The 12,259-nt window shown below is 42.3% G+C and overlaps 1 protein-coding gene across 1 annotated transcript in view; it reads left to right on the forward strand.

Moving 5' to 3' along the window:
* Positions 1 to 8,310, forward strand: part of LOC120065648 (rho GTPase-activating protein 15-like) — a 56,200-nt gene extending 47,890 nt beyond the window's left edge. The window contains exons 18-22 of the mRNA XM_039016712.1: positions 549 to 626; positions 1,052 to 1,105; positions 1,837 to 1,968; positions 2,139 to 2,244; positions 7,150 to 8,310. Of these exons, the coding sequence (XP_038872640.1) occupies positions 549 to 626; positions 1,052 to 1,105; positions 1,837 to 1,968; positions 2,139 to 2,244; positions 7,150 to 7,342 (563 nt within the window). The 3' untranslated portion in view covers positions 7,343 to 8,310. The remainder of the gene's footprint in view (positions 1 to 548; positions 627 to 1,051; positions 1,106 to 1,836; positions 1,969 to 2,138; positions 2,245 to 7,149) is intronic.
* The last annotated feature ends 3,949 nt before the right edge of the window (positions 8,311 to 12,259 follow it).

Consider the following 12,259-nt stretch of genomic DNA (forward strand, 5'->3'; position numbering starts at 1 on the left):
CGGAGGAGGGAGGGATGGAGGTCGTGGGAGGAGGGAGGGAAATGCTGTGTGAGAGAGAGAAGAACACGATGCCTCGCTTCGTCAGGCTCTGCACTGAGGCCGTGGAGAGGAGACGTACAGCACAGCCCACATAGGTTTATGTAAATGGTTGATGCCAGGGTAACCTAGAGGTTAGAGCGTTGGGCCAGTAAAACGGTTGCTAGTTCAAGTTCCCAAGCCAACAAGGTGAAAAATCTGTTGATGTGCCCTTGAGCAAGCAAGGCACTTAACCCTAATTGCTCAAGGGTCGCCATTGATAATGTCAGACCCTGGCTGTGACCCCACTCTCCGAAGGTGTCTAAGGGGAAGTTGGAATATGCAAAAAAACACATTTCCGATTGAAATATGAACCACCTAATTATTATTATCAATATTATTATTTGTTGCCAGTGTAACATGTAGTACCCGGGTGTTGTTGCCAGGGTTAAATGTAGTATGGGTGTTGTTGCCAGGGTTAAATGTAGCATGGGTGTTGTTGCCAGTATTACATGTTCTGTTGTGTGTTTCAGGTCTGGAGACGGACGGTATCTACAGAGTGAGTGGTAACCTGGCTGTAATACAGAAACTACGCTTCCTAGTTAACCATGGTGAGAGAGAGGGGCAGCGTGAGGGAGGGGCAGCGTGAGGGAGGGGCAGCGTGAGGGAGGGGCAGCGTGAGGGAGGGGCAGCGTGAGGGAGGGGCAGCGTGAGGGAGGGGCAGCGTGAGGGAGGGGCAGCGTGAGGGAGGGGCAGCGAGAGAGAGAGAGAGAGAGAGAGAGAGAGAGAGAGAGAGAGAGAGAGAGAGAGAGAGAGAGAGAGAGAGAGAGAGAGAGAGAGAGAGAGAGAGAGAGAGAGAGAGAGAGAGAGAGAGAGAGAGAGAGAGAGAGAGAGAGAGAGAGAGAGAGAGAGAGAGAGAGAGAGAGAGAGAGAGAGAGAGAGAGAGAGAGAGAGAGAGAGAGAGAGAGAGAGAGAGATGGGCTGGGATCATAGCAACTTACTCTAGGTTGCTTAAACAACTGTTTGTTGATTACAGAGCGAGCAGTGACCACTGATGGACGTTATATGTTCCCTGCGGAGTTGGTACAAGGTAGAACTCAGACGAACTGGCAGCACATAGCTTTGAGCCAAACCTATGCATATGTGTGCAATGTCTGCATTTATGTAAAAACACATGTTTCTCTGCCTCTAAGCTTTCCAGCTGCTGGAAGTTTGTATATTGTGTTGTCTTTGCACAGACATGCTGAGTAAAGTATCAGTTAAAGGTGCATCAGTTACCGTGTTCTTTACACAGTCTATTGGTGCCGTCAAGTGGCTAAAATAGACTACTGCAGCGAGCATTTTGCTCCAGCTAGCCATTATTGCACTGCCTTGAATCCTGACCAAGGTTTCTCAACACTCCTCTAGAGTCTAGACAGTAGTTCACAGTATTAGGTTCTAAACATTCATTTCACATTGGAAACTATTGTAGTTACACCAAGACATTGGGTTCACAAATGTAACCGAGGATGGCTTGAGAAACGTTGTTCAGGATCGGATGGTTGGTTGTATTGGGGTAGCGTTCCCACCAGCTCCGTCTCTCTGCGTTCTAACTATCGCCTTGTTTCACAGACAATGTACCTCTGCTACAGCTACACGCCTGCCAGCCACCCTGTCTACCAAAAGCACCGTTTTAACAGTGGAATTCATGCATTACCTTTGTGTCCCTCCCATCCCGCGCTACATCCCACTCCTTCCTCTCTCTCCAATCAACCCTCCAATGTTCTCTTTCACCTCCTCCCTTCACCCCTTTCCTCCATTATTCTCTCCTCCCACTAATAGAGAAGCTGAACCTGGACCAGAGTGAATGGGAGGATATCCATGTCATAACAGGTGCCCTAAAGCTTTTCTTCAGGGAGCTTCCTGAACCCCTGGTCCCTTATGGCTTCTTCACAGACATCGTCGAGACCGTCAGTGAGTAGCTCCTGAATTCATGAATAAATCCTCCTTCACAGACATAGTCGAATGGATTGTTTGATGGGTTGGCTAAAGCATGAATGAACAAACCAACAAATGAATGTGTCAAATGAGACAGTGAGCCACCCAGAGTCTAATATATTTGTCCGGGATGTCTGTGTGTCCAGAGATGTCAGACTACTTGGACAAAGTGGACCGTCTGAAGTGGCTGGTTCTGAGCATGCCTCCTCCCAACCACGACACCATGAGGTTCATGTTCAGTCATCTCAAACGGTATGAGACCTCTCCTCAATCTAGCCTCGTCCCTAATCTGCTGAACTGCAGTATAGAAAACTGACCACTAGATGGCGTAGTGTCCTCAGCCTTGTTCTCAGCGGTTGCCTTTCGATATGTGTTCTGTGATTGAACAGTGTGGACTCGAGAGTGCTGTGGGTCACATACTGTGGGTCGTGAAGGGAGAGGTTGAAACTCTGATGGATCAAGGATTCAGTCACACACGTAAAATAGATACTCTTCTGTTACTTTATGGTGCTTCCACAGAACTTGAGAGTGGCTGTTTATGTCGTGTTAGTGAGTCTGATGTTTGTGCCAACATGTAGCTCCCCATGGATCTGTATGTCAGTCGCCGTGTCTCTGTCTCACTGTCATTCCTCTCCCTCTCTTTTGCTCTCCCTCTCTCTCTCTCTCTGGATCTCATTTTCTCATCTTCTCCTCCCCCCATCCTCTCGTCACCTCTCCTCCCCCTCTCATCCCTTCCCACCTCCTCTGGGATCTCTGTGGCCTCGTCTGCTGGAAGGAACAGCAACACCACTGCCGCCACCACTGGAACCTCTCTCCTCCATTCTCCCTTTATTTTTTCTTCCCTCGTTCCGTCTCTTTTTTCCTATCCTTTTTTAATGTGGAAGTTTTGAGCAATTGCTGGCTGCCTCTGTGGCTTGGTGGGAATGGCATTTTTAGAAGAATGCCTCATGCTGTGGCTTTAACCCGTTCCTGAGTCGGTGTCCCCTCCGCACACACACACACACACACACACACACACACACACACACACACACACACACACACACACACACACACACACACACACACACACACACACACACACACACCCTAACCCCAAAACCTAACCTTAAGCCTAAACGTTACCCTAACTCCTAACTCCTAACCAACCCTAAACCTAACCTTTAACCCCTTACACGAATTCTAACCCTAACCCCCCTAGAAATAGCCTTCATCCTTGTTGGGACTGTGGACTGGCAAAATGTCCCTAGTTGGTCAAATTTTTGTTTGTTTACTATTCTTGAGGGGACTTCTGGTATGGTTAAACATGTCCGCACACACACACACACGCACACACATTTTCTCTTGGTTTTGGTTGTGTTTCAGATACATTTTTGCCCAATAGAAATTAATGGTAAATAATGCATTGTGTCATTTTGGAGTCACTTTTATTGTAAATAAGAATAGAATATGTTTCTTAACACTTCTACATTAATGTGGATACTACAATGATCATGGATAATCCTGAATGAATTGTGAGAAATTATGAGTGAGAAAGTTACACGATTCCGGGAAGGTTAGCATTTTTGGTTGGGTATGATATTTGTCGTTCCATCAATTGTTTTTTTATATTTTTTATATTTTTTTTACTTATTTTGCTGTGTGCTTGGGTAATTAGAGATGGAAGGGACTTCCATGCGATCATGGCTCTGTAAAAAACTTTGTATTGCCGTGAAATGATTTTGGACTTGGACTGTGAAGAGACCCCTGGTGGCATGTCTTGTGGGGTATGTATGGGTGTCTGAGCTGCATGTTATTTGATTATGCAGACAATCTGGAATTTTTGGCACAGTAATATTTCTCATAAAAACTTGAAGAGAAGCAGTTAATGTGTCATCAACCCTCAAACATGAAAGACTGTCATGCATGTTGTTAATGTTAGTTCTGCATGTGCAGTTAAGGGCAAGGCGTGCTGCTTTGTTTTGAGCCAGCTGCAACTTTCCTAGGTCTTTCTTTCTTGCATATTACTGGACAGCAATCAAGATGGGACTAGACCACAACAAGAACTACTAGTGGGGTTGATTTTTGTGTCAAAAACCCATATACAGTGCATTCGGAAAGTATTCAGACCCCTTGACTTTTTCCACATTTTGTTATGTTATTCTAAAATGGCTTTTAAAAAATCCCTCATCTATCTACACACAATACCCCATAATGACAAAGTGAAAACATGTTTTTAGAAAATGTTTGCGAATCTGACAGAGCTTGAGATCTGCAGAAAAGAATGGGAGAAACTCCACAAATACAGGTGTGCCAAGCTTGTAGCGTCATACCCAAGTACCAGTCAAAAGATTAGACACACCTACTCATTCAAGGGTTTTTCTTTATTTTTACTATGTTCTACATTGTAGAATAGTTTGGGATAAGTTGGACTGCAGAGTGAAGGAAAAGCAGCCAGCAAGTGCTCAGCATATGTGTGAAATCCTTCAAGACTGTTGGAAAAGCATTCCAGGTGACTTCCTTATGAAGCTGGTTGAGAGAATGCCAAGAGTATGCAACGCTGTCATCAAGGAAAAGGGTGGCTACTTTGAAGAATCTAAAATAAAAAATATAATTTGATTTATTTAACACTTTTTTGGTTACTACATGATTCTATATGTGTTATTTCATAGTTTTAATGTCTTCACTATTGTTCTACAATGTATAAAATAGTAAAAAATAAACACAAACCCTGGAATGAGTAGGTCTGTCCAAACGTTTGACTGGTACATTATACATACAGTACCAGTCAAAAGATTGGACACACCTACTCATTCAAGGGTTTTTATTTATTTTTTACTATTTTCTACATTGTAGAGGTCGGGCGATTGTAGAGGTCGGGTGATTGTGGAGGCCAGGTCATCTGATGCAGCATTCCATCACTCTCCTTCTTGGTCAAATAGCCCTTACACAGCCTGGAGGTGTGTTTTGGGTCATTGTTCTGTTGAAAAACAAATTACAGTCCCACTTAAGCGCAAGAGATAATCCGTTCACCTACTCACAAAGACACAACGGTTGAAACCAAAAATATCACATTTGGACTCATCAGACCAAAGGACAATTTTCTACCGGTCTAGTGTCCATTGCTCGTGTTTCTTGGCCCAAGCAAGTCTCTTCTTTTTAATGGTGTCCTTTAGTAGTGGTTTCTTTGCAGCAATTCGACCATGAAGGCCTGATTGACACAATCTCCTCTGAACAGTTGATGTTGAGATGTTACTTGAACTCTGTGAAGCATTTATTTGGGCTGCAATCTGAGGTGCAGTTAACTCTAATAAATGTATCCTCTGCAGCAGAGGTAACTCTGGGTCTTCCTTTCCTGTGGTCGTCCTCATGAGAGCCAGTTTCATCATAGAGCTTGATGGTTTTTGCGATTGCACTTGAAGAAACTTTCAAAGTTCTTGAAATGTTCCGTATTGACTGACCTTTATGTCTTAAAGTAATGATGGACTGTCGTTTCTCTTTGCTTTCTTTCCATAATATGGACTTGGTCTTTTACCAAATAGGGCTATCTTCTGTATACCACCCCTACCTTGTCAAAACACAACTGATTGGCTCAAACGCATTAAGAAGGAAATTCCACAAATTAAGTTTTAACAAGGCACACCTGTTAATTGAAAAGCATTCCAGGTGACTACCTCATGAAGCTGGTTGAGAGAATGCCAAGAGTGTGCAAAGCTGTCATCAACGCAAAGGGTGGCTACTTTGAAGAATCTCCCATATAAACTATATTTTGATTTCTTGAACACTTTTTTGGTTACTACATGATTCTATATGTGTTATTTCATAGTTTTGATGTCTTCACTATTATTCTACAATGTAGAAAATAGTAAAAATAAAGAAAAAACCTGTAATGAGTAGGTGTGTCCAAACTTTTGACTGGTACTGTATATAGTGTAGGTTTGGGTGCTGACATGTAAAGTGTGAAATCATCTGCATACATAGTAATTCTATCTTCGTGTAAGACCAGCGGCAAATCGTTTGTAAAAATAGAGAACAGTAACCACCCAAAGCAACTGCCCTGAGGGACACAGCACTGTATATATCTGATGTTAGAGAAGCTTCCATTGAAGAACACTCTCTGGGTTCTATTGGATAAATAACTCCAACCGTGAGATGGCAGCTGATTTTTTTAAATTAACAATTTATGATCATTAACATCTAAGGCTGCACTAAAATCTGACAATACAGCTCCAACTATAATCGTAGTATTCATGTCTTTAAACCAATCATCAGTCATCTGAGTCAGTGCAGTAGGACAAGTTGAGTGCCCTTCCCTATATGAAGGCTGAAAGTCAGTGGTTATCTTGATCTCTGAGAAATAGCATTGTGTTTGGTCAAACAAATTGGGGGTCTTTGTGTGTCTGTGGACATCATGTACTTATTTGTGCCTTTGTAGGTGTGTGTGTGTGTGTGTTTGTGTGCAGGCATGCATGTGTGTGTGTGTGCACCTACAAAAATGTGTGGGGGCACAAAGTACGTTAGGACTGTCTGTACCCTTAACCAGGATAAGCTTAGATATTCTGAAAAATGTAAATTCTTTACATAGAATTATACATAATGATTATGGCTCTAGATTGCATGAAAAATCTGTTTGAAAAATGCAAAAATCTCCTACTTAAGGACGGGACATATCCCCTTTCCGGACCACCCCCCCAGCCATCCACACATGCAGATGCACAAATAAATACAGGGTGTCCACAGACACACAAAGACACCCAAACTCTACTGACCACATGCCTGCACACAGACACTGTCCACACACAGCCATGCCCAGTGAATAAGATAGCTGATGTTCTGAAAGAGCTGCAAAATCTGGACCCCTACAAATCAGCCGGGCTAGTGTGGGATCATCTAAGGGGGGGTGGGGAGGGTGCTGAAGAGTACTTCAGTCTGTAATAAAGCCCTGGCCTGGCTCCCCATTGGGTGGGTCTATGCCGTCCCAGGCCCACCCATGGCTGCACACCTGCCCAGTCATGTGAAATCCATAGATTAGGGCCTAATCTATTTATTTAAATTGACTGATTTACTTATATGAACTGTAACATTTTTGAAATTGTTGCATTTGCGTTTGATATTTTTCTGTATATAAATATCTTTCTCTCTCGCCCCCACCCTCTCTCTCTCTCTTCCTCCCCCCAGAGTGATGGAGCAGGCTAAATCCAACCGGATGTCGACCCAGAACATCGGCATAGTGTTTGGTCCCACCCTGATGCGTCCGGAGCGGGACAACGCTAACATGGCCATCAACATGGTGTATCAGAACCAGGCCGTGGAGCTCATACTCAATGAGTTCGACCGCATCTTCGAACCCAACAAATCAACATCCCTCTGACACCCGGCCAGCCCAGAACACCAAACCCACCCAGCCCCAAGGACCCAGTCGAGAGCCAAACCAGTCTCCTAGCCCATCCAGCCCCACATCCCAACCAGTCTGAGCCCCGGGCCCAACCAGCCCTAAGTCCGACCAGTCTGAACCCAACTCAGTGACCTGAACCATCTTGGGACCCAACCCCTATGGTACCCTGTAACACCTTGCATTGAACCCACCCAAACTCAGCCTGAAACAAACACCAAGACCAAAACCAATAAAAACCAACAGAACCAGTACACTGTGAAACCACACCAGCATCTTCTCATGATGTCTCCTTAGCCCCTGTAGTAGCAACACCAGCCTAGTTCACCTCACCCCACGGCAAGGAGAAAAGCATGGGTAGAGATGGGAACAGGAGGAATAGCCCGTATGGATGATATGTCTCCGCAGCTCCGTTAGTAGTGTAGTAGGAGCACCAGCTGACTCTTCCAAACACAAGCAACAGCAGCGAGGCGGTTGACTCTATGTGCCACTATCTATAAACGGTCTACAACAAAGTGAATGCAAAGTTTTTGAAATTCTATCCTTGTTGTACTAGACTTGTCGAACTTGTGTCGTGGCTGGAGAATGCATCCAGACTTTAAACTTCAAAGGACTTTGGTTTTGTTATAATGGCAAAGCAATAGAACTGAAATACTTATGCTATGTACTTACCTTTTCTGAATAGTCTGTGTAGACCTTTGAATCCCCCTGATGTTATATATATATATATATACTATTTGATTTGTGAGTTTCAATTTTCATTAAAACGTACTGATTTATTTTGTGAAAGTTTGTACATAGGTGGAATATTCTGCCGTCAACCTTCACTTTGACGTGTCCCTACCAGATGAACCTGCGGTAAAGCAAACGTAAAGTAAGAGCTGTTGTGAAGTAGACAGTTAAACGACATAAAACATCGCTTTATTGTAGTAGTTCCTTCAATAAAGAACGTGGAGTTAAATGACTTGAGTGCTATGTGATACTTCTTCCGCTTATTAACCAGTCAGTCGTGGTTTCGGGTTGTCTGTTGTCGAACACCAGGGGCCTGCATTCAAATACTATTTGAAATCATTTAAAATACTTGATCTGTGCTTGATTGAGATTTCCTGGTTTAATGGAGCAGTAGAATAGTTTAAAAAAATAGCAAAACCCTGCCAACCTGGCACTCCAGGCAGGCTAATGCAAATGCTAAAGCATTTTAAAATGATTTCAAATGGTATTTGAACTGACCTAGGTCTGTTGAGGAGCAATGGGTTGTGTCAGCATGAGAGATACAGGAAGTGTGGAGGTATGTACGCCTCTGTAGAGACAGCTAAGGGAAAACAGCTCCCCTGTGATTGGTGGAAACACTGTTTTTAAATAAATAGAACAAAAGAGGAACTAGAAATGCATATGTTTAAAAAAAAAAAGTGGACTTTCCGCACACAAACTCTCGCTGCAGGTTTGATACTTTTATATTGACTGGTTTGGCAGGAGAAGACAAAAAACGAACAAGAAGGAGAAGAAGAAAAGTAGAAGAAAATAGTGTGCGTTAGATTTTGATGTTTTATGTGTTATATTTATTCCTTTTTATTATTATTGCAAGTCTCATGGGAGAGAGAGAGGGGGAAGGGGGAAATAGTTTTGTGACATCAGAGAAGATTTGACTCGAGTAGGGTCGTTAATAACTTTTGAAAATGGGAAGAGAACTGCCCATTCCGTTTCAGTGCTGATTCTATTTTTTGGATTGTCCATCTGAAGATGCTCCACATACTATCTACAGACAGTAACACTTCAACTATCTACTAACCCCAACCCTAGCCCTTAACCCTTATTCTAACCCTAAACTTAACCCTAACCCCAACCCTAGCCCTTAACCCTTATTCTAACCCTAAACTTAACCTTAACCCTTACCCTAACCCTTATTCTAAACCTAACCCTAACCGCAACCGTAGCAAGCAGTTGATAGATAGTTTGTTGATAGTATGACCATCTGTAGAGCATCTACAGATGGACAATCCAGACTATCCAAATGAAGTGTGAACCTATTTTTTCATTGCATTGAGGACCACAACCATTTTGGAGTTTGGCAACGTATAGATTATGTAGGTTATTTAGGCCTACAGATTACTTTATATCTTTACCTAGATTATTGACTTGCCTGCCTCTAATATCTGACTTCTACACTACAACCCAAAGTTAGTGTTGTATAATATTTACATGTATTTTTTTAACCTATTTCTAGAAGTTTGTGTTTTACTCCTAAAATGAGAGTTCATATATTATACAGTGAACTCCAACAGTAATGGTACAGTGACCCATTCTTTTTGTTTTATCAAAGTACTACAGACCTTTGGATTTTAACTGGTACAATAACTATGAGGTTAAAGTGCAGACTGTCAGCTTTAATTTTAGGGTACCCATATCGGGTGAACTGTTTTGAAATTACAGGACTTTTTGTACGTAGTCCTACCATTGTAGGGGACCAATAGTATTGGGACAAATTCACTTATGTGTATTAAAGTAGACAAAAGTTTAGTATTTGGTCCCATTTTTTTATTATCTTTTCATTTCACCTTTATTTAACCAGGTAGGCCAGTTGAGAGCAAATTCTCATTTACAACTGCGACCTGGCCAAGATAAAGCAAAGCAGTGCGACAAAAACAACAACAAAGAGTTACACATGGGATAAGCAAACATACAGTCAATAACACAATAGAAACGTCTGTATACCGTGTGCGCAAATGAAGTAAGGAGGTAAGGCAATAAATAGGCCAATAGTGGCAAAGTAATTACAATTGATCAATTTAAACTGGAGTGATATATGTGCAGATGAGGATGTGCAAGTAGAAATACTGGTGTGCAAAAGAGCAGAAAAACAAAAACAAATATGGGGATGAGGTGGGTAATTGGTTGGATGGGCTATTTACAGATGGGCTGTGTACTCTGACAGATGATGCTTAAAGTTAGTGAGGGAGATATAAGTCTCCAACTTCAGTGATTTTTGCAATTCGTTCCAGTCATTGGCAGCAGAGAACTGGAAGGAGAGGCAGCCAAAGTAGGTGTTGGCTTTGGGGATGACCAGTGAAATATACCTGCTGGAGCGCGTGCTACGGGTGGGTGTTGCTATGGTGACTAGTAATATTCCTAGCATGCAATGATTACATAAACCTTGTGACTCTACAAACTTGTTGGATGCTGTTTGTTTTGCCCAATAGAAATGAATGGTAAATAACGTAGTGTCATTTTGGAGTCACTTTTATTGTAAATAAAAATAGAATATGTTTCTAAACACTTCTACATTAATGTGGACGCTATCATGATTACTGATAGTCCTGACTTAATCATGAATAATGATGAGTGAGAAAGTTAGACTCACAAATATTATATCCTCAAGACATGCTAACCTCTCACCATTACAATAACAGGGTGGTTAGCGTTTTGAGGGGGGGAGGTATGATATTTGTGCATCTGTCACTTTCTTACTCATCATTGTGTGCCACTTTCCCACAGTGAAGTGTATGAAATACTGTGCCGTAATGCAGAATTTAAGTTGTATGGCCTTGTAACTTGAAGGGATGAATCTTGGAGACGCAACCAAATTAGATGACAAGCCAAATCTATGCATAATGAAAGTCGGGACACATTTTGGGCAAAACTTTTTGTGCTGTACAATGTTTTAATTTCAGGCCGGACTTTTCTCAGTTAAAAAAAATAATAAATGACAATTTGTGTCATGTTACATATTAGCCACTATTGGTAGCCACCATTAGTAATACCCACATACATTTTTTACTGTCACTTAAGTGTTAGTTCCCCTTCAATTTGTAGGCTACATTTGGCATCATTCCATTACATCGTTAGTTTCCCTTTCTTTACTCTGTCACGCCCGTGTGGTTGATCCCGAGGGTCACTAGCAATGGTGGATCACATTTAACGTATAACAAGTTGTTCAGTAATTTGGGACATGTAGCCCACTTCATGGAATACAGACCAAGCCTGGCAGTTTGAACCTGGAGCCTGGCGCATGGTTTACGGCGACTGGACCACTGTCAACACTGTTACATGATCAGTGAGGATTAGGGTAGATTTATAGGACTATTGGTCAACTTTGATTGTTTTCTCCCTTGCCAATGTTTAATGGATTGAACAACTGAATGGCAACTTTCAGGATTAAGCAAACCACTGTAATTTTGATTTACTAATATATTTTGTACTATGTTCTTTATTTCTAGGTTTTGTATTTCTTTGTTTCTGGCCGAGTGTGGTTCCCAATCAGAGGCAGCTGTCTATCGTTGTCTCTGATTGGGGATCATACTTAGGCAGCCCTTTTCCCTCCATCTGTGTGTTATCTTGTTCTTTGTTTGTGTGGAGGTAGTTTGCACATCGAAGCTGTTCGGTCGTTTTATTCTTTATTGTTTTGTCCTTTCAAAGTTTCACTTCGTTATTAAATTATGTGGAACTCAAAGAACGGTGCGCCTTGGTCTATTCCTTCCGACGACACCCGTTACAGATCTCTCTCTATATTACAATGAGTCTGTTGATAAAATTCTAATGAAAGGTACACTGTATTTACAGGGATAACTGTAGATAAATGTACTGAAAACCCCATTGAATTAAAAATCCATGGGGAAATCTGTTGGCTAGAAAGTGGGAAGGTTTTCAGTGTTTGAATTACATTTGCAAACTATTACAGACTACAAAGGGAAGCACAGCCGCTAGCTGCTCAGTGACACGAGCCTACCAGGCGAGCTAAATCCCTTCTATTCTCGCTTCGAGGCAAGCAACACTGAGGCATGCATGAGAGAATTGGCTGTTCCAGACGACTGTGTGATTGCGCTCTCCGTAGCCGACATGAGTAAGACCTTTAAACAGGTCAACATACACAAGGCTGCGGGGCCAGACGTATTACCAGGA

The sequence above is a fragment of the Salvelinus namaycush genome, chromosome 20 (genome assembly GCF_016432855.1).
Source record: "Salvelinus namaycush isolate Seneca chromosome 20, SaNama_1.0, whole genome shotgun sequence".
Taxonomy (NCBI): domain Eukaryota; kingdom Metazoa; phylum Chordata; class Actinopteri; order Salmoniformes; family Salmonidae; genus Salvelinus; species Salvelinus namaycush.